The sequence below is a fragment of the Amblyomma mixtum genome, chromosome 2 (genome assembly GCF_055824585.1).
Source record: "Amblyomma mixtum isolate Tamu chromosome 2, ASM5582458v1, whole genome shotgun sequence".
In the NCBI taxonomy this organism is placed as follows: Eukaryota; Metazoa; Arthropoda; class Arachnida; order Ixodida; family Ixodidae; genus Amblyomma; species Amblyomma mixtum.
This window is the reverse complement of record NC_143013.1, coordinates 305007122-305033936: the sequence shown is the minus strand read 5'-3', so window position 1 is coordinate 305033936 and position 26815 is coordinate 305007122. Positions and strand designations below refer to the sequence as shown.

At 45.5% G+C, this 26815-nt stretch overlaps 1 protein-coding gene across 1 annotated transcript; it reads left to right on the top strand.

Annotated features, from left to right (window-relative positions):
- The first annotated feature begins 11 nt into the window (after positions 1–11).
- Positions 12–20794, top strand: LOC149364773 (neprilysin-1-like). Its single transcript, XM_089570190.1, has 18 exons — positions 12–159; positions 1475–1555; positions 2591–2796; positions 3276–3440; positions 4236–4307; positions 5112–5254; positions 6346–6574; positions 7163–7261; positions 10745–10822; positions 12082–12191; positions 12853–12911; positions 14649–14700; positions 15467–15534; positions 17584–17714; positions 18611–18676; positions 18825–18926; positions 20420–20496; positions 20602–20794. Exons 1-18 carry the CDS (start codon positions 18–20, stop codon positions 20699–20701), a joined length of 1980 nt encoding a protein of 659 aa, XP_089426316.1. The 5' UTR covers positions 12–17; the 3' UTR covers positions 20702–20794.
- The last annotated feature ends 6021 nt before the right edge of the window (positions 20795–26815 follow it).

The window sequence follows — 26815 nt, the reverse complement described above, 5'->3', positions numbered from 1 at the left end:
AAGAGCTTAGAGAAAGCATGGACACTAGCGCCGATCCGTGCGACAACTTCTATCAGTTTGCATGCGGTGGATGGAAAAAAACGCACGAAGTGCCCGATTACACCTCGGCCTACGGACAGTTTCATGCCCTGGACCATGCAGTGAGGCACAACATTTCGGGTGAGTACAGTTAATCTGACTCCTACGCAACCAGTCGATGCCAACCGGCTTCTTGGCTCTGGAAAACAACGTCCACGCTGGACAACTGACCTCCAACACCTTTGAAGGGGCGTGCTCGTGTTCAGGGCAAAGAGGAATAGTTGGAGGTCGTTGCGAGTGGCATGTGAGCTGGACAGCTCCGCCTCCCACTCCTCAGTTGTTGTATGGGTTATCGATTCTTGGTACAGCTGGGTTTATCTGGCATGCCCCTACCTTATGGTATAAGACGACGGTTGTCAATTCTTAAAGCTCGCGGGAACAAGGAAGAAGTCTGCCATTCAGCCTGAGGACATCATCATCATCATCATCACGGCAAAGCTGCTAAAGAATAAGTTGGTGAGTGAGCGGTGTCGTCGTTGGCGTGAAACGTCCCATGACCATCGTGTGGTCATGCGGGGCCAGTCGCATGACGGTGGTGTCATGAGAAATCACGTGACTGCGACGTCGCCATCATGCGACCGGTGCTGTCATCGGCAGCTAGGACCAGTCCGAACGCGCTCCGCACACCTGCTAGTGGAGTTTCTACATTTAATCGCAAATAGCAAAAGCGTAAATCGCGAAAGCTCAAACCGCCAAGCTGATCAAATGCATTATATGAGGAAATATATTCGTTGAAGCATTTTTTTCTCCTTTTTTTCATGTGGGTCTAAAGCGTTAGCACCGATATGTCGTCTTGAGATCTGAACCAAGTCGTCCAACGACGACGTTCGTCAACTTATGGTTCACAGCCTAGTTCGGTATAGCATATGCAGAGCTCCTAAGACTTCCAAGTTTTGAAATCCTTAAAGTATGTGCGCAGCAGGACAACTTCGTTGACAGTGGTTTTACATTTGTGGAATTCTTCTTTCTACAAGACATTTGAGGGCGAAATTGGCGAAAAGGGAATTGTTATGGAGTGTCAGGAAATTTTAAACACTGAAATGGTCTCAATTTTCCAAATTAACCGAGTCTTGAAGCTGCTGCAGAGAAGAAGGGCCTGAAAGAGGAATTGTTTTTTAGGCAATTTTTGGTTATGGCATGAGACATCCCTGCTCGTTGACGTTCCTGAAGGGCCATGCGCTAAACTACAATAATCTGGACGGAGACGGCCCTGCGCTTCGTGAGGTGTGCTGTATTAATTAATGTAAGCAACAGGGTAATCTTTCTAAGCAAGCGACAATGTTGATATTCAGTAACCATCGCTGGAAAGTGGCAGCACTGCGATCGTATTGATCATTTTCTTATTCTCTCTAAATTGTTTTGTCCTTATCAAAACATTTTTCCGCTCCTCTACCAGATGTTCTCCAGATTGCCTACAACACATCCAATCCTGTTGAAGAGGCCCTCTACAGAGCCTACGCTGCATGCATGCTGGGCGGTGAGTCACGCCGCCTTCGATGCACAATTAAAAAAAAAACAGTTAGCAATAAAGGATCATGGCTCGCGGTGAGCTGAGCCACTGCGCTAACCAATCACAACAGTAAACTAAATCAGATTTGTAATGCTTGACTGTATCAAACAAGTCATAGGCATTAATATTTTTGAGCGTACAATTTAATCTTGTGATTGCTTTAGGTAACAACAAAAGCTTCAACAACGAATTAGTTTGCTCTGTGTCGAGGAATACTTTGTGGCGGTGACGTGTATGGGAGGAGCTTTACTACAGATTTAAGTTGTTAGTGACCATAACCCAGATCTTTCCTGCTTACTGATCATTTTCCAACATCTAGTTAGAACTGCACAACATACTTACCCGAATTATATATTGTCACCATTAGATAACCTTTTTAACCAAACATTTTAACCAGAGAGGCCTAAGTGGGTAGGATGATTTCGAGGATGATCGGCGCGTTTGGCACAGCACCGTCACAGGTTTAGGTGATTTCCATGACTACTATTTCGGCAGCTTTATTGCCAAGTGAGCGTAGACCCGAACACCAGCTGCAATTGGACGCAACTATAGCTTTCAATGATGTAAAATACCCAGCGCAATTTCTGGTGTCCGCATTGGAGCCCCTCAATGCTCAACCTCTCAACTTCGCCGGTTTGGCTGGCGACAACTACTCAATTTTTTTCCACATACTTAGTTTTTCGATCTCGCGATAGTAATCCGAAAGGCCGTATTTTCGTCTATCTGGACAATAAGACTGACCGGTTCAGTTGCCCGGCACATATACTGCTTATTTTAGGTAGAAATTTGCTGGCGTCATGTATATTCCAGACGTACAGGCCATCATTGTGAATCGAAATTGTGTCTTCCGGTGGAACAATGATTGGCACTATCCTAACCGGAAGCACTAGCATGGTTCGCATGGTTCAGCCCGCGCCGCCCGTTTAGTCGGTCACGACTTTTGTACCGAAAAGTTGCGTTTTCTATGGGGTGCCAAAAATGGCATCTTATCTTCGCCTTCAGGCAACGACGTAGATAGGGATGACGAAGAAGCCTGGAATGAAATCGTGCAAGCCATCGGCGTCGAGGAGTGGCCCAATGGACCGGGCGACATAAACATACCGATCTGGAGCAACCTGCTCGGCGGCCTCATTGTCAACTTCAACCTGAAGTCTATCATCGACATAGACGTCAAGCACGACCCGGACCGAATGGAGAACATCATTCACGTAAGCGACGCGCGTTTGACTCAAAGATAGGTAAAAGAAGATTCGCCATCTTGCACTAGCTAATATTCTAAGTAGTTCTTCTCCTAAACATTGCCAAAGTAGAATTTGGGATAGATCCTTTTAGATGCTGCGAATGTTTCCATTTTAGCGCCATCTAGAGTACAGAACAGTCCATCTCTAAGAAGAAACGTCTAGTAAATGCGTGACATTTCCTTGATTGCTATTTTGAGACAAATCAGGGAAGTTTAGAGTTGGCAATGTGTTCCTCCAGAATTAGCGCACAAAAGATACGAACAGGGTAAGGAAGTTGCAATTCCTAACTGCACCACTTTATAATGTAAGAATCTTGCTTCCCAGAGCTCCACCTGGAGTGACAGTGGCAACAATGTTTCCTAATAAGTTATTGACGCAATAATCTTTAACTTATCATCAATTCAGGTGCGCATTGCCAGGCACTTGTTTTCAACTGCTTTTCGCAGATACGTCCTGGATTTCTTGGGGTGAACAAAAAATACCTCAGTACACCTGAATACAAGAGCTACATACGTGCGGCCGTTAAGCGGATCAACACCACGTCTTTAAACGCCGAAGAGCTGAACACTGCTGTGGACGAAATGGTGCAATTTGAAATGCATCTGGCCGAGGTAAGCTTTTCACACCTGCTTAGTTTCTTCTGTGCTGAGCTGTTAGACTTAGTACAAGTACCGAATCCTGCTTTAGTCAGACCTAGCGCTCCAGGCCTAGCCTACGACAAATGATCCAGAACTGCAGTCTATCATTGTTTGTTACTTTTAAAAACAGGCAAGAACCGGAGGATAAGAACAATTCCCGAACGCAACGTGCGAGAGTGTAAAGGCTGTACGAGGCCAGGTTAATTTGCGATTAATTCCGCTTTTGAGCAGTGAATCGACACTTAGTGCACAATAGAAAAAACCATTGCCGGGGCTTCTGTTGTATCGAAACAAGCTTGAAGTTCAAGTTCATCGCAGGTGCCAATCAAATAGAACTGAAAAATGTGCGAACACTTGATAAAAACTTATACCGCAATGATAATTTCGGAATTTTTCTAAGCACGCTTCCGGCTTTTACGTTCGATCTGCTCTTACAGACGGCCGAAGTGTCAATCCAGTTAAGCCCTGATCAGGCGGAAAATACTAAGTGGCCGCTTTCTTAGCTCAGTAACAATGAGGTGTCGTACCAGCAATATTTTTGTTTGCACTGCGTCCAGGCTGCTGTTAAGCTACCCGCGTTTAAGGACCGTTTTGGATCATTTAAGCAGCAGTGTTCTGAACTCGACTTTGTAGAGCAAATCCACGAGGGGTTATCTCTATTATCTTTTATTTATTTACTTCATTCAAATATTTAGCCCTGCTTCCTCAAACGTTCAGCCCGATTTTGTGATTTGTCGCTCAAACGTGTATTTTTTTCCTTCGTAACAGATCTTTTCTATGAACATGACCGACAAAGAAGAAATTATTTCAGTCAGCGCTCTGGCCCACGACGTAGATCTGGTGAGGAAATCTTCATCTTCATAGCATCGATAATTTGCTATTTTTTTTATTGGTTCTGCCGTAACAACAAAATGCCGCTGCAACCATACACAATGTATTGTTGCAGCGGCACACGCAAGGGTAGTGACAGGAAATTAAATAAAAATACCTCTCTTTTGAAATTATCTATTGTGACTGCAAAAAAAAGAAGGTTGGGGCCTTGGGAGTACGAAATTTAGCTTCTGTCTGTTGTATGTATTTTTTTTCTGTACCCAACGGGTGCTGTTAAAACAAATAATGGCTGGAGTTCAAAGTGGCTTGAACCTTGTTATACGAGCCAAAGCTCTTTTAAGCATGGCCTCCACTGTCTCAAATCATATGCCAAGGTCAATGGTCAGTTACCCAATGGTCATAGTCCTATGATCACGTGTTCATACTACAATAGCTTGGACCATACCACCGCGCAGCTTGGTTCAGTTTGACCTTGTGAGGCACTGAAGGTTATTGTCGATGTGACGCCACTGCCTCAAATCAAATGTCAAGGGTTAAGGTCAGGTACCCAGCGGTCACTGTCATATTATCACGTGGTCATACAACCATAGCTTTGGCCATACCACCATGCAGTTAAGTTTGGTTTGACCTTGTGAGGCATTGAACGTCATTGTCTCATCCACATCGAAATCGTAAGTTCTACCTCGTGAAGTAGAGCTCTGTCTCTAAAATCGCCATCGTACTGCCGCTCACTAAGCATTCTAACGTAAATAGCGAACACAGAAAATAGCACAGCAGAAAGAAGTAACACTGCCACCGTCTCTTGGATCACAGAAACGCTCTATGGTCGACATCTACCAGATACTGGACAGCACCTTCAATCCAGCCAACATTACTGTCCACCGCGACTTGAACGTGCTTGTGTCCGACACGGGAAAAGTTCGAACGTTGCTCAGAGCTTGCGGGGAGTGGGAAAAGTAAGTCACTGGTCACTGCTCTTCTTTGTAGTGTAGTTAGCGGTGCTTATAGAACCACTGGCTCCTTTGACTTTGCGCTCTTGTTGTTTTCGCTGATGATAGCGTGGATGACGACTGACGTCACTGATGAGGATGTCGGTAGTGGTGATGAAAGTGGCGATGACAATGAAAATGATGATAACCATGCACTGTAAACATTCATCCGAACGCCTGGAGTACTCCGCGCGTGCTTAGGTTAGTACTTCCCAAAGAGCCGTGTCGCGAATTCGCTTGTCGAAATGCCTCCGAGGATGCGTAGATGTAAAGATAGTTTGAAATCTAGAGAAAGAGCACACAGAAATCTACAGTACAAGCGCCTCGGTTGTAGGTACGTCGCTCAGCTCTCGCACTCAAGAGCGGACAATGCACGTGCTGCTTCAAAGAGAGCATCAGCGAAAAATCTTCCGTGCTTATCTCAGTGTACTATTTATCTTTAGGTGCCTCATTTGGGTTTATTGCATTTGACTATTGCGCATCGAAGGCTGCTCCAACACCTCCCTCTGTGTGTGTGCGGTGAGTGAGTGAGTGAGTGAGTGAGTGAGTGAGTGAGTGAGTGAGTGAGTGAGTGAGTGGGTGAGTGAGTGAGTGAGTGAGTGAGTGAGTGAGTGAGTGAGTGAGTGAGTGAGTGAGTGAGTGAGTGAGTGAGTGAGTGAGTGAGTGAGTGAGTGAGTGAGTGAGTGAGTGAGTGAGTGAGTGAGTGAGTGAGTGAGTGAGTGAGTGAGTGAGTGAGTGAGTGAGTGAGTGAGTGAGTGAGTGAGTGAGTGAGTGAGGTGAACGATCAAGAGAGCACATGTCAGTGAACAAGATTAAGTGATTAAGTGTGTAAGACAGGAGGAAATTGCACTGAGTCTAAATTCCTCCATGTTAAAAGTATAAGTTTTACTTTTAATCCTACCGGAGGAAACCAGTTTTCTTTCTGCTACTAGGGTACTATCATTGAGCCTGGACCTGTAAACTGAATTTTGAAGCATCGAACTCACCCACGACTAATACGATTCAACAAAGATCGCGGCTCGCAGCGAAGTGTAGTTTATAAACTGGTTCTTTTGTAGGCAGATTGTGTCCAACGTCCTGGTCTGGAACGCCTTGCAAAAGGTGGGCGTGGACGCGATACCCAGCCTGCGAGAGCTCGACGCTGCCTTCAAAAGCAAAGTACGAAACACGACGCAGACCAGCCGACCGCTGACTCTGCAGTGCAACGCAGTCCTGGCAAAACTCGCGCCCGGGGCCTACAGCAAATTCTACTCCGAAAAGTACCTCGACGTCTGGCTAGCTCCCCAGGTAAAGAAACATCTTGACATGAGGCTTACAGTTTAAAATCCTTGCCCGCCCCCCGTCTGTCCACCCGCCCGTGCTCCCCAGCCGACCCTGCCTTCCTCTTTCTCTCTCTCTGTCTTTGTCTCTCTCTCTGTCTGTGTCTCTCTCTCCGTCCGTCCGCCCATCTGTCTGTCTGTCCGAGTCTGCCTCTCTGTGTCCGTCCGTCCGTCCGTCCGTCCGTCCGTCCGTCCGTCCGTCCGTCCGTCCGTCCGTCCGTCTGCCTGTCTGTACCTTAGCTTTCAATCCTGCTACGTTTCTTGCAAAGTGCGCCGTGTCTGAACTTTGTCATATTCGCAGATTCATGTTGCTACCCTAGCGTGTGATGTGCGGAAATCAGAGAGAATGTTAGGGAATGAGGGCAGGGAAATAAAAATGTAAAAAAAATTAGAAGCTCCATCCACCGCGGTTCGACTAAGTGATAACTGTAGGTGTGCACAGTGAACCTGACAAAAAAGCAACGCTGTGAATAGTGACCGCTAAGGCTGCGAAGCCACCGATTTATATACATCTGTCGCTACCAAACTTACATGTTTTGTCGCACCCAAATTATAGGTGGAAAAAATGGTAGACTTTCAGCTGAGTATATTCCGAAAGGAGTTGGAGAAGAATGACTGGATGGACGAGACAACCAGGACGGCAGCTCTGCTCAAGGTGAGATGATGCGCCCCAGATTCTTTCGTCTTCAGCACTGTGACTAGAAGCCCCCCCCCCCCCCCCCCCCCCTTCCCTCCTTTTTTTTCCGGTAACGATGGAAATGGCATGCAACAGGTTTTTGTTGTACTGCTGATTGATGTCGCGTGCTGACCACGCTCGTCTAAGCGATGTATTTCCTTATTTCTTTCACCGTTTCGGTTTGCCGACTGAAGTGAAATTTCGTTTATTTGCCCACGAAAATGTTACTTTATTGACTTCCACGAAATCACCTGTCAGTAGGTTTTGTCTTAAGGATGCAGCAGCCTGTACACGCGTGGATTTACTGTCGGAAGGCTGTACCTCGCATTAAGTTAAGCCTAGAGGTAGTCAAAGTGAGCACTGAAGCGTAAACTTTCAGAACCATTAGTTGGGCAGCTGAATAACAACGCAAAGAAAATTGGGGCAGCATTTTGAAACTCTCTTTCTCATGATACAATTTTTGTACCTTGCATTGATCAGATTCGCCTTCGAAACCGAAACCGGCGAATGCAATTGCTTGTTTAGATGTCAGTCTTGACGTCACAAGTTGCAACTTCCAATAGTGGAAAGGCAAAAAAAAAAGAGCAAGGCCATCTGGAGCGGTCGGAAGTGCGACTGCTGAATAGAATGCAACGTCTTCGCATAGACACACTGTAAATACGTGAAAAAATGGACGTAAGACGGTGAGTTAAAAGTTTCATGCTAAGCACGCTTTTCCTACTACACAGAAATGGGGCGAGAAATTTCGAATGTCTGAAATAAATTAATCTCACGAATATAGCATCCGGCGGTAGATACTTCGTCGTGAGAACCAAGGGGTATGCGTCTGACCGTAGGTCTGTAAACAGTCGAGAATTTCTTGTCTATCCGGCGACTCAGTGCAACGCGGAAAAGTTTGCAAAGTTGGTTTTGCTATAAGTTTCACGGAAATTGCGCTTGCATCTGCACTAAACTTGCTAATTGCTACTGATGTTAGCTAACTGCCACTTATTTCTCTCATGTCATACGTCTCTCGAATGTTGCTAATTGCTACTCATTTCTCTGATGTTATAAGTCTCTCGAATGCGTGGAATAGTGGAATATGTGGCAGGACCCATCGCGACGGTCGCCAAATTTGAGCTTTTGGTCATTGATCACAAAAACCAACGCCCAACGATACTATTAACCATTCAACGCTATCCAGCTTCACGAGATAGAGAAATGCTTTTATTTTGCTCATAAATTTTGGTCGTGCATGGGTGGAGCCCTTAGGACAGGTCTCCTGCGGCTGCGGCGGCGATCATGGCCGTTCAGTAAGCTTTCACTGCTCTTACACGCTTTCGCTGGACGGAGCTGCCTCACACTGCTCCGTTGTCGCATTATGCATTTTGTTAGCGGCCGTTGTATTTTGGCAGCCGACATGCAGGCTGCAATGACGCGTCTAAATGCCTGGATGTTTTCAATGAACTGCAGTCTCGAACGAAGAAAACTTTCCGAATAGCCATAATGTTATGGGTGTGCCTATTAATTAGTTGGCGTATTGCTGTGCATACTTCCGGGAGATAATCGCAATCCGTTTCAAATGTTCCTGGAGGAGTGGCCACGAAAACCGGTTATCTCTGTCTTCGCAGTTTTCGCCGGAGAGCAACAACGCTGTCAGTCTGGTGTGCAGGGTAGTCGGCTTAGATACGGAGTTGCCCTGCTGTCGGATATGGCGGGTCTTAATGAGGGAGCTGATAGCACGGCCATCCGCCATTCAATGAGCAGGTTACGGATGGTATCCCTTCCTAATAGTCAGGAAGAGTGAACGCGATGGCAGCGCAGCTGAGATTTGCCAAATGATTCCCGGCGCACAAAAAAAAGAGACGAAGACTGACAGAAAACACATCCCAAAGCGCTGTTTGTGGTGTGCTTTCTCTCAGTTTTCGTCTCTTTTTTTTTGGTTGGTTGGTTGGTTTATGGGGTTTAACGTCCCAAAGCGACTAAGGCTATGAGAGACGCCGTAGTGGAGGGCTCCGGAAATTTCGACCACCTGGGGTTCTTTAACGTGCACTGACATCGCACAGTACACGGGCCTCGAATTTCTCTTTGTGCGCCAGGAATCATTTGGTATGTGTAGCCAACTAGTCCACCAGTTCATCCTGAGCTCAACTTTTTGTCGATGGAGTGTTAACGGGAAGTGGAGCGAAAAAAATGTCAGTGGCTTAGCTCGGCTATGCCAGGATATCCGTAGCGAAAGCAGGCATGCGACACAGCTGGCGAAGCGAGCGGAGGCGAGCGCAACGACGAGGCAAGCGGTGTGACGTCATACCAAACGGCGGCGGCGGCTCCGCGGCGAGGCGCGCGGTGTGACGTCATGCCAGATGGTGCGGCGTCCGCCAGCTGCGGCGATTGCTAGGCAACGGCTCAAGGTCGGTCTCTGTGCCTCCTCGGAGCGCCACCACAGCGACATCGCAAGTTCGTGGCCAATGTAGCTTTCGCTACAAAATTCGGGCAGAGAGATTCTCCCCGCTGTGTGCGTAGATACGCTCTGAACACGAAAGGAGTAAAAGGAGAGTCAACTCTTCTCTAGCGAACTTCCTTTACGGGGTAGGGGGTGTGCTGCCCAAGCATTGGGGTTGACTTCTGTCGCTAAAAGTGCGCAGTACTTTGAGTTGGCAACGGAAACGAATTCACTTTTTGAAATACGTGAAGTTCTATCAGCAACGAAGATTTTAACCGAGGTTTCAATCTGCTCCATCTGATAACCTCTGAACCTCCGGTGTCACCTTTACAAACCTCCTCCCATTACTAACTGCTAACTGCATCAAGTTGGTGTATACAAAATAAAACGCAAATTAAGTGCACAGCAAGGTGTTGAAGCTTGCTGGCGCCAAAAGTGAGCATTCCGTATGTTTAGGGATCGAAATATACATTGGAACTTGGGCAGCATACCCTGCCCAAGTTTCAGCTTACTCCCGTTTCGGAGTAAAAAAATGAGCTTACTCGCTTTTTATTCCCAAACAGGTTTATTCGTGCTTAGAGTGTACAATCCGCGAAGTGGGTGCAGGGAGGCTGCCACTGACATGATCTTCCCAACTTCGCCCATGATGTAGCAGGGATTCTGATTATACTTGTTCGGTGGAATTTGGTGAAATAAAAAAGAAACAGCGAAATGTTGGATTTCAGAGACCTATATAATGCGGCTTGACATGCTTACACAAACCTTAGTGGCGCTATGCCTTAATTATATCGAGAGCGAAGTATTGAGTATGCCGAAATATCTCGAAAGCTGTTAAAATGCCACAGTGACAGGTTAGCGCGCATGACGGAAATTATTGGTGTAGCATTACAGGTTAATACTTATACATCAGGGCGTTATCACAAGTTGCTATATTGTATAAGAATTAATAGCACGTTGTAGGCAAATGGGGCAGAAAGGAAGAAGTTTCTTGCGCCAAACAATAAAGCTCATCGCATGTTATTTCCTCCACCACTTTTCAGCTTTTCAAGATGACTTCCGTGGTCGGTTTCCCCGATTCGATTCGGGATGAAGAGCGACTTCGAGCTGAGACACCGCACGTACGTCGGCACCACTTTCATTTTACTTATCACTGCCATCAATTCGTTCGCACCGGAGACAATACGAGTGTCAGTTCTATACGGCAAAGAAACGTCAATCGGCCTTTTCTTACTTCCGTTATGCTCCTTCTAGTGCAGTCACAGTTTACTGTTCAGTGAATGCAATGCCATATAATGGTGCCGTAATGAACGGCTCAGCGGGGCTTTCGAATGAAGTTTTTGGAGAGACTTCTTCGGCGCTCTCTGTTCTCTGTTCAGCGCGTATTGTTTTTAAGAGGATAAAAACCAATGTTCACCCAACGTCAGTGCAGTATGAAAAAAATATATCATAAAAAATGGTTGCTAATCTACAAAGAATAATTGCAGCAGCTCAGCGTCAGAGCGTTCATGGTGCGCAACTAACGGCAACGTCTTATGGTTTTTGATAACCACACACGCGGAACCTCTTATGACTTCATAAAGTCGCACCAGTTTCATGAATCTTCGTGACCACGTTGACGTCTTGTCTTATGCCTCAATTTTGGCTTCCGTAAAGTAAATTTCAAACACATACCGAACAATTCTAGACAAAAGCTATTTCGAGCCGGAAACCGTTGATGAACAAAATTTTTGCATGGAATGTAAGATTTCACTATAACGACCAATAGATCCGCAGATCACCGGACGGCACTCTTGAATTTGTTTTTTTTTTTCTATTAACGTTATTGCTACCGCAAAAAGCGTTCCCCATTGGTTTTCTATGGCAGCCTTCTCTCTTCGATGCGACTGATGGAAACACTTTAAATGAAGATTTTGCGATATATCAGAAGAATAGTCCATGAACTTCAATGTTTCCATAAAAGTATCTGACAATTTTTCAATTTTCAATATTTTTCTCCTAGAAAGATGGACATATTCCCTACGTCGCTGTCGATTGTCGATGTAGATACCTACGAGTACGCATGGCACAAAAGCCAGCCTGTTACGCCACATCATAGTAGCACTGTAACGTAGGATAAAGTTTTGTAACCGCAGTACGAGATGCCTCAAAAATATTAGTGACCTTTGCAAACTTCCCGTTAAAGGCGTCAAGCTTGTACAATTAACGCCTCGATTTTCTTTTATTATGAAAACACGATACATTTGAAATGTCGAAAGGTTTGTAAGTTGACTAAACATTTCGCAGCTCAAAGTAAACAACTGTGGCTAATAGCTTGTTCGGGATCAAAGACCGTCATTTCAACAGTTTCGCCTAAACACGTGTCACGTGTTCACTGCAGCCCAACGACGTCCGCGGAGAGCGATTTCTGCACTACTACACGACGTTTGCACGGCTGGCAAAGACGCTTAAACTGCGGTTCCTTGAGAGGTCCGAAAACCCAGCGAGCAAGTGAGTAGGCGCATGGCGTCTTTTAAGAGGTAGGCCTGGCTAATCGGAACTTCAGCAAATACCCAGACTTTGAGCACTTTATTCCAAGTCCGCATTTGAGACGTAACGGCATCATTGAGACCAAAGGTTCGCACGAATGAGAATTTCCGGTTTGCTTATTAATGCAAGAGCATTATATGGCTCTGTCGCGTCAGCAAAAAGTGTTCGCAAATTTGTCTACGCGATTGCGTCGTTCTCTGAAGATAAATGTGTGAAAGTCTGATTGTGATAGTGTGTGATAAAATGTTGTCTTGAGGATAATTGGGAGAATGAGGGGCAATTACTTAATTAAACGCGAAAAAAACGCGAAATAATACGCTTAGGTGTCAAAATAGCTATGGTCGTCGATATAGTACTAGAACGTCGGAAGAGCCACGGACATCGATACAGTATGGGGACGTTTTGCTTTCGCATTCCTCCAGTTCCGATCGCCGCAGTGATTTCAAAGTTTTTTGGCGTGAAATCTTTTGACGCCAATTCCCGGCGAAAAAAAAAAAAACGGCAACAGTCGAAGTATCAGCTTCGCCTCGACAGCCAGCCTTTACTTTTTTTATTCAGGTAATTTTGTAACTGAGTCTTTTGCATTTGGATACAAAATAATTCGGTTCTCCCTGCATTTCAGCGCGTATTTCGACGTCGCCATGGTGAACGCCTACTACAAGTGGACGGAAAACAAAATTTGTAAGACACTTTGTGCCTCCACTCAGCGAGCGGCGTGAAAATAATTGATGTGTGTCTCTCAGATAAGCGCGCGCACGCACGCACGCACGCACGCACGCACACACACGCACACACACACACACACACACACACACACACACACACACACACACACACACACACACACACACACACACACACACACACACACACACACAAGCACGCACACACACACACACACACACACACAAACACACACACACACACAAGCACGCACGCACACGATATGCTATGCTGCGGCAGGGGAAGACACAACTTGGAGAAACGTGATTCGCGTGCCCTGCAAGTAATATCAAGATTCGCGCTGTTCCCGCTCACTACCGTTCACTGTCGTACAATGTGAGAGAGTATGATACCTAGCAGTATTTGTCAGCAAACGTATATACTGTCATATCGTGCTCATTTACCTCTGCCTGACACCTTTGCAGTGGGACATAGTTAATGGAGTACTAGAAGTAGAGACCATGGCCGGCGAACCCATACATCGTGTTTTCTTTGTTTTTATTTTACAGCGATACCAGCGCTATAGTAAACAAATGAAAAAAAAATATAACAGCATTTCCCAACGAAGGCCACTGGCCTGCGGGGTCCTGTATTTCTCGCTAATCAACCTCGGCAACAAACGAAAGCAACATTTTGAGTTCTTACCATATTAACCAAGTAAAATGCATGCAAATTCTCGCGATTTTAATTTGGGTCTTGGAATTTTAACTTGGCCTTGGCTTCTTTTCAGGCAACAAGAAAAGCATAAAAAATTCTCTTGTTGCGGAGCACTGTGTGGCGGTCATGAATGTTTGCGGAGGTTCACTGCAGACTTAATCTGTATCCGATCATACGTACTTTATCAGGCGTTAAGTCGTTGGCGGCCCAGCATGTTGTGATTGAAGTCTTACACTTTATCTTACGGTTACCCTGGTTATTCTGTTATCCTGGTTAGGCAAAAGTTCTGAAGTTAGCAGACTGTCAGGACACCTGCGGCGGTCAGAAGAACTGCTCAGCAATGCTCAAAGTAGAAACATAATAGGAAAACAAAAGTTGTCGGTTGCTACCCATAGCTCTCTGCTTAGGTATAGGTGGCGCCGACTTCTTTTAGCAACCGTACCCGTCGCAGTCGCTTAGTGCCTACAGCATTCGGCTGCTCGGCCCAGGTCACGGGATCGAATACCTAACGCGGCAGACGCATTTTTTGGGGCAAAAATTTAAAAGACGCCCGTGTACTGTACGATCTCAATGCACGTTAAAGAACCCTAGGTGGTCAATATTAATCCGGAAACCTTTATTATGGCGTCTCATAACGAATTTGTGTGTTCGGGGCGTTAAACTCCACATAATGTATCATAAAACAACAAAGAATAACCTGTCATAACATAACATAACATAACATAAACATAACATTTTAGCCTCCACGAAGTGACCACGGGGGACAGCCGGGATTCGAGGTGGAGGGTCGCAACTAGTACATCGAAGAGCTCTTCGACCTAGGTCTTGGGGATAAGACCTAGGTCTTGGGGATAAGGGTGTAGACAGGTCCAGCTCCTTTCACACATTTTCAGACTAAAAGTGGTTTCTCTCCCAGATGGATTTCTTTATTTTTTCAAAAGGCTGGGAGTTTTTTTCTTTAATAAATAACTGCCAAACGTTTGCTGAAAACAAAAAGGCTTTAGAGGCACAGTCCCTGATTTTTGTTCTCATCGACAGATATCCCGGGAGGTATCCTCCAGAGACCCTTCTATGATCTTGGCCTTCCCGAGTAAGTCTCAAGTGCCGCGAATCTATGATGAATTCGCTTTCTATGATGCTTTATCTCGGCATAAAGATGACGCAGCTAACAATGTTTTCCGCAGGCTTGGTAGTTGCGTTTCTGTTTTTCTCGGAAATGTGGGTTTTACTTCCTGCAAAAAATTGATATAAGGCATCAACAAGCGATGCTGGTGACGCTCGCGCGAGGCAGGTATTGTTTGCAAAAATAACCCGCACCAATAAGCACTAATGCGAGGGAAAAAAAACAGTTGCTTTATTTCTGGCAATGTAGCCGAAAAACAAAAATACTGCGACTCACAATCAAGTTTCCTTGCTTCACTTAGCTCGCTTTCATTCCTCAGCAGGAACCAAACAAAACCTGTAAGACAAGGAGGTTAGAAGAGTTTTGGTGAACAAACTTTCCACCGCCTCTATTCAGATAGCACGAAAGGCTTTGTACTGATTTACAACAATAAACATTACGGCTTGCCCGCCATACATGCTTTCGTGATCTTACGTAAAATAAACGTAATTGGCCTTATAGACGAACTCAAAACGGTGGAAGAAGGAGCGGTACCACGCTAAAACTTACGAGAATATCAGTCGGCGTTTCAGTCGCTCACGACTTCGAGCTGGTTTTTGGTGGATGTGTCTTATTTTCTGGGTGCGGACCTCGAATTTATTTCTTTCGAGAAATTTCCTAGGTATGTGAACGAGAAGCCATAAAATATTAAGGAGCGTAAGATACAGCTTGGTCGTTGCGATGCTTTTTGCAGGTATATAAATTATGCAAGTCTTGGCTACATTGTATTCCACGAGATTACGCACGGATTCGACAGCAGAGGTGAGCTCAAATTCGTAAAGCGTGCTGTTAGGGCAGCTGGTATCGCTTGTCATTTCTATTCAAAAGTTCCAGGGGCACACTGTTCGCTTATGGGTTCAGCAGAGCGGCTCGGCACTCTATTTGAGGATTGAAATGGGTGGAGTTTCACTAGAGCTCCTCTATACACAGCCCAGCGACCAAACCCCGCACCGTGGAAACCTTCGAATAGGCCAACACAGTTCTACGAAACGTGTAAAAAACAAGCACGAAAGGACGTAGGCAAGAAAAAAAGCCACCGAATAATCCCTTAAAGCATACATCGGTGGTAGTTGATTGGCTGCCCCGGGCTGAGTGGTTACGGCGCTCGGCTGCTGACCCGAAAGACGCGGGTTCGATCCCGGCCGAATTTCGATGGAGGCGAAATTCTAGAGGCCCGTGTACTGTGCGATGTCAGTGCACGTTAAAGAACCCCAGGTGGTCGAAATTCCGGAGCCCTTCACTACGGCGTCCCTCATAGCCTGAATTGCTTCGGGACGTTAAACCCCAATAAACCAAACCATTGGCTGCACCGAAAAGGCAAGGATGAAAAAGCGAGAGCTGGCCTCAGTGAATGCAGGAGCATCAAACTGACATTAAGGCCATATTGGATCGTGGTATCCCATGCCAACTTTGCCTAAGGTCAGGCGTTTTCGGAAAGTACAGAGTCAGAGCTCTTATCAGGCATACTTCGTTGCTTCTTATTAACTTGAGCGTGAACAAGGAAAAAAGCGCAGAAACACTGGACGAAGGAAAAACGCGACGGCACAACTCACTCTGCTTCGTGTTTTTCTTCGTCCTGTGTTTCTGCGCTGTGTTTTCTTCTTCAAGGTGTACCAACTTGCCCAAGCATCCGCCTTAACTATGCGTGAATATGCGCCACGACCTCTTCTTACTTTACAATTCGCAGCCGCCTTGTATAATGCTTCATTCTGGCTCGAGATACAAGCTGTTTTGGAAAACGAAACGGGTACTGGGGAAAAGTCAAGACAAACATTCACAGGACGAAGCGCTACTAATAATTGCCACTGCAATAGCATAGCAGTACCAGTGGCACTTCGCGAAAACGCCGGCTCTGTCTGTGTAACTCGTCGATCAGTGAAGCCTCCACCCTACAGAGCCACCACCCACCAGCCACCGCAACCCCAGCTATAGAAGGCTGCCCACCCACCCACTTACAGCAACCTTCGATCCACCTCCCCACCCCACGACCACCCACCTTAAATCTTCAGAAACATGATTCACTACCAACTCATCCAACTCTACCCTCCAGAAACGCAACCCACCACCAATTCCTTTCCACCCACCCCTAGGCTTCCATCCAGTAGAAGTCCGTGCAGCAGCGGAACGAAAAATCGAAGAAGAAATTGAATTCAAAGACGCATTTGGACAAAATAGAAAAGAGGACACGTGGAAAAGAGGAAGCGCAACCAAAAAGCATGAAAAAAAGACATCACGCGATGGTTAGCACAATGAAATGTGAAATTCAGCGACAGCGGTGAGCGGGCGTGAATATTATGGTTGTTCTTCATTATTTTCCTTTTTGTTTGGTACAGCACGCGTGACGTCAGTCTGCTGTCAGTCATGACTTCCACTGTGTTCGGACCAGCTAGCGTGGCGAGTTGTCGCAGCACGTTGAACTCGCGTCATGTGTGACGTCGCCGCATACTGACCAATCAGTGTGGCATGCTGCAGTGACGTTATGAGTGACGTTCCTGCATGCTGATAGATCAGTATGGCGCGTATGCCGCATAACCGGACAACGTGCCCTCAATAGCAGTCACTGTAAAAAAAAAAATAAAACCCGGTCTACGTTGGGTAGTTCATGCCTATCTTCTTATTCTTTTTATCTCAATTTAGTTACGGGACGCTAACGCAATGATTTTTAAGAGTTTTTAAGAGCTTTTATCATCGAATACTTCTCAATAACCTCTCGCTCTGTCTTGCTTTTACACCTAGTGATTATTTTAGTGCTCACCAGAAGTCACACGCAGACTCTTCAAACTGGCTTCGGCTCACTGCCGCGCTTCGCAGGGAGACTGTACGACGAGGCAGGGAGACGTCGTGACTGGTGGACCGCGGAGACAGCACAGGTGTTCAAAGAGAAGGCCGAGTGCTTTGTGCAACAGTACGGGAATATCACTGATAGCGATACTCAGTCGCAGGTGAGAGGCTTTCAGATCATTGGTGACGCTGTGGATATGCCTGTGGTTGTCTTTTATCGGCAAGACGAATACACGCCCTTCGATCTTTTTGTTGGGCTGCAATTCATATTAAAGAACGAGAACGCAGTCATGCAGTGGTCATATCTCAGTATTAAACATTGCGACGCGGAAGCGCTTGTGATGAGACAATTTTTAAATCTCGAGGGCTTCATCTTAAGGTAAAAACATAACCACGTTTGTATAAATTTGAACGAAACAGGTGAAATGGGCATTTCTCAACTTGCTTCACAAGGTATGTATAGAAAGATTCGCGTTAAAGTTCCCGCTCTCAAAGATTGTTTATTTACATTTTAAGTTAGCGGATCAGAAACATTTAACAAATATGCTGACCTGATCAAGAAGAAGAAGACTGCCTATTACCCTGCACTAGACGAATCTTCGTAGCGTGCGTTGTCGCTTTCTGAAGCATGACCCAAGTTAGCTGAAACACCCTGAGTATAAAAGCAAGAGATTGTAAACGCCACTTTCTGCTATTCTGGAAGACCTTGACCACAAGGCTGGTCTTCAAGAAATCATGTAAAAATAATGGACCATTAAGACAGGCGAAAAAAACTGCCTGCTAATCCTGTCGTCATCCGAAGTGTTGTGAGCCTGGCTTAGACTTGCATGCCCATCTGCCTTTATTTCCAATTCTTTCTTTAAAATATTCCTTTATGGCATGGTTGGCACTGTCGCCATTGATGATGATGATGATATTGTAGGTAGGTTGTAGTGTGAGGCGATAAGAAGAGAGACCTCTCCTATATCACGGGTAACTGGTTTTGGTAGTGATAGCGGGTACTGTAGTGGTAGTGCTCCTGGCACCGGTTTCTGCTGCAGTGAAATATTGTGCGCAGCTTCCATCCCGCCACACTCTGGCCGAGGATATCTCGGACAACGCCGCCAGCCGCCAAAGTTACCTGGTAAGCTTACCTGCATCTAAATTTCCAAACGCAAGCCACAGCACCAATCGAATAACACGAGTGTTTGGCACGCGCCCAAGCATGCAGTGCACGACAGCTCAAAGGGAGAGCAGCGCACAAAATGAATTTCTTCTCCTCACTTTTGCAGACGTACCAGGCATTGAAGAATAGTGCGAAAGAACCATTGCAGCTGCTGCCCGGACTGGAGTCCTACACTAGCGAACAGCTCCACTTCATCAGCGCCGCTCAGGTAGATTTTGTCTGCTGATTTAAAGTTTTCTTCTAGATATTTAGCCGGTTTTGCTTTTGACTTTCTTCTTAAACTGCCATATTGAAAATAAACATGCAGTGTTGATCAGGAGCTGAAATGCAACAAACCAAGATAATGCGAAGATTGTAGGTGAGAGAATGTGTACATAAGAGACAAGCCCAGGAAATCTAGACAAGCGCTTCTAGTTCGCACGGCTACCACCACGTGCCGCGTCGCTCCGAACGCTTAAAATCACCGCGGGAATTTGGAATGTTCGGTACGTCTAACTGATTTTCTAGAGCCGTCATAAATAGTTGGTATGAGCATAGGAAGCACTTGATAGGACATATTTTGCAGCGAGAAGGAAGAAGTTCTTTTAGCAAAATTACAAACTTAAAAAAAACCCATTGTGTTACTCGATGTTCCCTACCAGCTGCCAACAGATCACGCTGTTTCTAAAGTTCAGGAAAGCTGGGCATAGGCGAGAGCAGGGAGGTTCGTGAAACTACAATGGTCAGTTCTGCACCATAAAATGAGGAAGTAAAGATATACAAGGATAAGTAAATTCGTGGAAAAAAAAATTAAAGCAGGATCAAGCAGGATATATGCATGCGCGAACACACTTGGTGTTAACAATGTGTTCCCGCCAAGAAAAGTCAGGCTGTTGTGTGGAAGGCTTCTACGCATGACACCGGAAAGCGTAGCAGCGCCTCAGTCGCTGACTGCTCTAAGGTCGAAACAGCACCTTTAGCGTCTGGCTTAGCCTGCAACTTAGCCTTAGCGATCGAATGCTGCAATGGCCGAGAGTTTGGGGACATGTTGTAAACTGGACGGGGTCAGAGAGCATTGTTAACGGTTTTCTTGTGTATGAAGTCCCCACAACATGCAAGCATTAAGTGACTGTGCAAGTGAACAACGGTGTCATACTCATGCGGCCTGACTTTTCGGTTGATTTAATGCCACCGAGCATTTAACTGTCGCTTATGCTGACGCTGTGCAGAAAATAGTGCAAATTGTATCAATGGTGTCTGGGCATGTCGTTATCGTGCTGGTTTACTTTCAAAAGTGAGGTACACGCCATCTTAGAAGTTTAAACAACAATGAAAGCAGACTAGGGTTCTATATAAGTGATTTTCTGATTCATGACGAGTTTCATTCTTGTCTCTCCTGGGGCCTACCGATACCGCAGCACTGGCCACTGGAAGAGCACTCGAGTATATTCCTTTGCATTCTTGCGCGTAAAGCACACAATTAGCCTCGTCATAGAAGCATACTACGGGCAAAAGTAAAGGCGCCTCTAAGATTGCAACAGGTGAAATCATATGTATGTTTCTAATATCACAAGCAGCGTATTCCCGAATAGCCACAAAGATGCAAAATAGATTTGCAAATTTACCGGAAGTGCGCAAAAAGCGTACAGTCAAGTGTTTCCTCACCCACTGGTCCAAGTTGTACACAACTTGTGAACCCTAACAATTTTCCAACAACTGCAGCCCTGGTGCAAGGTGTACAATCCAAGCAAAAGGAAATCATTGATGGAAGAAGACGTCCACTCTATCTCCGATTACAGGTAGGTGGAATCCCGTGTGGACGTCCAGAGCCTTCTGTGAGGGCCGGTGCCAGCCTTCCTTTATACTTCCTTTTCGAAACATTGTAAAGCATGTTTTGATTTCAGGGTCAACGTGGCCTTTGGAAATACGCCAGAGTTTGCAGCCGCCTTCAAGTGCCCATCGAACAGCAAGATGAACTTCGCGACCAAGTGCAAGGTCTGGTGATAGAACAGTACACATGATACTCGAGACACTGCTCCAGACCACGCTGGCAGGATAGCAGGTGATGGCCTTATTCCTGCAGGCTGTAGCCGGAAGCATGTAGTGATGACTTTCCCGATGTTCACAATAAACTGCTTTGAAAGATTCGACACTTGCCACGATCTTTCACGAAGGGCAAGAAGTGTTTAACCCTTCAGGTCCTTGAATTCGTCTATGTATGTTGTACTAACTCGATAGCATTAATGCTACAATTCTGCAGAAAATCCGGCACCGTCGTCGGTGGTGGTGGTGGCGGCTGCGGCGTGAGCGAAAAAGCAGGCGGGCCACTTGTCACCTATCTCACGTGACCTTGTGACGTCATCACAACCTGACCACAAAATTATGAGCAAACTGCCCACCGTGCAACCTCAGTGTCGCAAGCTCCAGCGGTGGCTGGGTTTGAAACAGCAATCTGCCAAGCAATGGCGCTTCTCTTGACCGCTGCACCACTGCGCCAGGGATGGTATTATGACTCCCAGCGATATATGATTGTAGATAATGACTAATTCCTCATATATTAGCCTTTCCGTCCTTTTCTCTCTCTCTCTCTCTCTCTTAAGTGTCCCCTCCAGTTTTTAGTAAAGGCGCAGCTATCATATATGAAAAATATTTTTTTTTATTTTTATTTTATTTATTTCAGATACTGTCAATCCCATTGGGATTTTTACAGGATGGGCACATAGTAAGTAGGTACAAAGTGAATACAAATGGAATGGTATACATTAAAAACACTGTTATTTGCAAGTAATTGCATGAGTATGGGAAAAAAACAGATAACAGAAAATAAAACACATAACGAAAGCGTATTTTTCACAGAAAAGGGGGGTGCAATTTTAAACATTGTAAGTAATATGTTCATACAGATGCTGTTATATGCAGTGATACGAGTGGTCTGTTGTACTTGAATAATTATGATTTAATTATCTGTTTAATTATCGCGCAACTGTTCTTCTACCAGAGTTACAAATTTCTGCAAAGATGTATTAGTAGTGATAGAGGGATTCAAACTATTCCATTCTTTTATGGCAAGCGGGAAAAATGAATATCGGAAACAGTCGGTTCGGAATGCGTACTCTTTAAGGGTTAATGGGTGCTTATGCCGGGAGGGTCTGGATTCATCTACAGATATATATAACGAAGTATCTATGTTTAATGTGTTATGAACTAATTGGAACAATAATTTTAGTCGTGCTAGTCTGGCGCGTTTCTGTAAAGTAAGAATACATGCTTGATTTAGTAGTTGGGATGGTGAATCACTGGTCCTGTATTTGTTAAAGATAAATCTAATTGCCTTTCTCTGCACTCCTTCTAGTTTGTTAATGAGCTGTTGTGTGTAGGGAAACCAAATCGTATTTCCATATTCGAGAACTGATCGTATAAATGTGTTATATGCTAACAGTTTGGTCTCCGGTGGCGCTTCTCGAAGCCGTCTTCTAAGGAAGAACAATCGTTTTAAAGCAGATGATACTATGTTGTTAATATGTGATTCCCATCTTAGATCATGTGAAATTATTAATCCAAGGTATTTGTGTTCGTGAACTCGGGTGAGCGGTATGTTATTGATGCTGTACACATATTCGGACCTTTGTTTTTTACGGGTTACAGATAAGAAGGCTGTTTTTTTAATGTTCAGTTCCATTTGCCATTTGTGACACCATATTACCACTTCTTGAAGGGCGCTGTTTGAATCATAGTGGTCATTTATATACGCACAGGAGAAATGCCGCTTTGTCAGCGAAAGAGCATTTCATGTTCTATGCGTCTCACAAGAAAACGGATAATTTCTACGCGCCTATTTGTCAAAGAAGTCCTTTAAATATATTTATTTTTAAACACTGCTACTGCATCGTTTTTGTCAGAATCCCTTGTCTCTAGCAGCACCCCTTCTCGAGTTTGTCCCAAGAGTAGTTTGCATTTGCTTTACCTGACTACATGACACTTCCGAAATAAAGCTGTTCTTATCACGCGGAGCTTAGTAGTTTAACAGCGCGCAGCTATATCTTCATGGGCGGAAGATTTTAAACTGTGGACGCGTAGTTCATGGTAACTAGCGGGGTAAAAGTGTAATTTCCGTTTCACCGCGCATTTCGGCACCACCACTTCATACCACAACGGCCGACGTTGGCTGATACGTCTGCGCTAGAGGCCACGAGGTTCAGCGTCACTAAATGTTAGCGATGAAAAAAAAAAAGCAAATGAAGTGACTATGCGTTTAAATTGTTTTCTGGAAATAGAATGAACGCGCCTGGGCTGAGCTCTCTGCTTAGGTCATTGGCCTAGCTCTGTTGCTCGGACGTGTGCCATATTTCCCTCAGGAATCATTCCCGAGCGAACGACCGTAGTTCTCCTGTGACAAATTACATAAGAACCAGCCGCTAATTACATTTCGACAAATTGTCCAAGCACAGGTGCCTAACGGCAGACATGGCTTCGTTCAGAAGAGTGTGGCGTATTGTAGTCTGTAAAATGCGGTGTTTGCGGGATCTCGCAGACCATGCTATTGCAGTAATGATGCCAGCAGTTTGAACCACCGAATTTTTTTCATTTTCATCGTTGTTAGCTTTGAGAACCTGTTTTATATGAAGCCGTATGGGATTCCCGGCACGGTGGTCGCATCGACTGGAGTGATATAGGCAATGGGCGAAGACCCTGATACATGTTCCGTAAACCTGTGAGGCAGATTCGAACAAATGAGCACGATTTTTGACTGTGTTTTCTAAAAAAGAGCGCCGCTTCAATATAGTGTTCTCATGACCACAAGCATTCGCTAGCGCACTGTCTGTTGATTAATCCATGTATTTACGCATCTTCAAATCCCGTACCAGGGAGCAATCAGGTCGCTCATTTATAGTTTTTTTTTTCTATTTTCACGATAGTGCGAGCAGCCCACTGTAATCAAGCATATTTACGCATCTTCAAATCTGGTACGAGGGAGGAATCAGGTCGCTTACTTACAGTTTTTCTATTTTCACGATCATACGAGCAGCCCACTGTAATCAAGCAAGCTAGTGGCGTCTCTCGGGGTCATAGAATAAAGCACGCCAGCTGGGCGACAGGAAGCCATGATGTTTAGTGCAAGCTTTCAGCGTGCAGTAAATGAGGGCAACCTTGGCAACGCGCGTTTTCTTTGTTTCCTCTTTCTTTTCTGTGTTTACCCAGCAAAGGCAAGTGAACGTAGACGTCCCTGAATAAAGGTGATGAAAAACTAGGTGGACAAACGTCCAAATAATCTGTTTTCCAATGCCGCCCTCTCGTTAGGAACCTTCTTCTCACAGAACTAACTAAAGAAACAAGTATCAGTACTGCTGCGTATACTACCTCCAAATGACTCTGAGATGAGTTTGAAACCTTCAGAAAAGCAACGTTTGGTTTTCGCGAATTTTTAATGATGGAAGGCCAAGTAAAATGTATTGCATGATCGGACTTTCGACAGCCGTAAAATATAACCCTCTATCAGTATGAGTACGATTATAACAAGCAACAGTCAGTATATGCAGTAATGCAAATACTTGCTTCTTAAGTTAGCTGCAAATTATCCGTTTTTATTACCTCTCTGGTTAGGTTGTTAATAAACCTATCTTCCTCTCTTGAAAAAACCTATCTTGAAAAAAAAAAAACAATTAACGTAGCGTGCAGCAATTTCTGACATCGTAAGAATTCTAGCAATATTCCATTCAATTTGTTTTCTTGTGTTAACATGGGGAACGGCGAGGAAAACAAGCCTGAAAGTGTAGCTTGAATTGCACCTCGGTCCCATGGTCCATATGACGTACGGACCTCTGTAGCGGCACAATGAGAAGAGGACAGTAATTGTTTCTTCGCGCTGCCGCTTTACACGATGATTCACCAACTAGCATGCACCAGGATATTAATCGATACATTACATGGGCTTGCCAAAACATGCATGCGGCCCAACAATCCCAAACCAAAAACCTGAACAGTGGGAGGCCGCGCTGCCAGCTTAAGCTAGAGAGATCAAAGACAGCTGGTTCACGGCGCAGCAAATAGCTAACACAGTAGGGAATTTGGACCAAAGGCCCTTCCCAGTACGGGGGCCTCAAAACACTTTACTGAACAAACGGCTTTTCATCGTCATCATCACCGGCGTCTGACAAGCCGGCACTTGGAAAAAGAAGTTCCTAATGAGGCAATTTTTTAAGGCACGGCTATTACACACCCATTCTTGGGTTGGCCAACGTTGGGTTCCGAAGGCGTAACCGTAAAATCAGCTCCAAGAGGAAAGCGGAGAAACCAAAGGAGTGAGTGTGGAATGAGAGCTCTGATTGGTGGGTGACAGAGGTGGCCCGATGTGGAGCGGCTCCGATTTGAGGCATAGGACAGCGATGAAGCGGCCATATCGTGCGCGAAGCATGTACAGACTTTTTAAAAAGTAACCAGGCTGCACGGTTTACTTCTCAGTCGTATAGTAAAGCTATTATGCCAGCCCTAAAGCTCCAAATTTCTGTATGGTAAGGAGAAATCCTGTCCTCACTTTCAAAGAGGTTTTTTGGTCTTTAAGGAATTCGTTAGGGGTCTACTAACTAATGAGAAGCAAACCGTGCAACCTGGTTAATTTTGACAAAGACTGTACCTCGTGTAACCTTCTTTGGCATCGGATAAGATGGGACCCGTACCTGACACATACCACAGTTTATTGCGGTTGTGCTTATGCAAACCTCCATATTGGGGCACCAACGGCGGGACCACGCCGAACTCATCATCATCATCATAATCAGCCTGACTCCACCCACTGCAGGGCAAAGGCCTCTCCCATATACCTCCAATCAACCCGGACCTGTGCCAGTTGCGGCCACCGTATCCCCGCAAATTTCTTAATCTCATTCGCCCACTTAACTTTCTGCCGCCCCCTGCTGCGCTTGCGTTCTCTTGGAATCCACTCCGTTATCCCTAAGGACCAGCGGTCATCTTGCCTTCGCATGACAGTTATTGCTCATTACTGAGAGACGTTTAGATCTGTGAAACGAGCGGTGACGAAAACAAATGGCCAACATTTCAAATGCGCGTCGGCGCGAATATGAAGAGGACCGGCCACATGACCTCCACAAACCCGAATGCACGCAGTGCGCTTGAAGTTCTAGCCGCCAGTGCTTTTGCAGCGCAGCAGTTTATAACCCGTTCTATGGGTGAGTGGGGACATACGTTCATGAGAGGGCAAGGAGGAGAAAGAAGAGGAGGAAAGATGAAGCGCGAGGGGGAGCGGTTTCGACTAGACAGATGGCGCATTTGGGACTGCTGCCTTGAGCCATATCCGCCCGGGTGCGTCGTGCTTACAGTCGGTGAACAAAGGCAACACACCGCACCTGTCGGAACGCAATATCCCCACTCAGTTGAGCTTTCAATTTGTGTCGCGCCGCCGCGGTGGCTCAGTGGTTATGGTGCTCGGCTGCTGACCCGAAAGACGCGGGTTCGATCCCGGCCGCGGCAGTTGCATTTCTTTGGAGGAGAAATTCTAGAGGCCCGTGTACTGTGCGATGTCAGTGCACGCTAAATAACCTCAGGTGGTCGAAATTTCCGGAGCCCTCCAATACGGCGTCTCTCATAGCCTCCGTTGCTTTGGGACGTTAAACCCCATAAACCAAACCAAACCAATTTGTGTCACCGTGAATCGTAATCACTGTCAAATTTTTTTCTATCTCAACAGACAACTCACCTTGCTCAGCACTTTCTATTAAATACTAAATGATGAATTCTCAAAATGAGCGCGTGTTAAACAAAACGCAAGCACGATATAGGTTCTGCCACTTTGAGTTTAGGTAAAGGTGCTAATTCTTCTCAAAACAACTGCAACAAGTCAGCAATACAAAGACCTCTTACCTTAGAACTGCGCCCATTCGTTCGCACATATCGCGAGAACGCCCAAGACAACCAAATGATGATGAAAGTAAAGACCAACCTCACGTTCATGGCAGGATTTTGCTGCGTCTGCGTAGTATAGCAGCTCAGGACAACGAGCGCCAGAAAAAAAAAAAGGCTGTAAAGGTTTCCAAAGCACAATGAAACATTGGGTATAGATAAAAAGAAAAGAAAAAGAAAATTCTGGGGACACACAACCTCCAC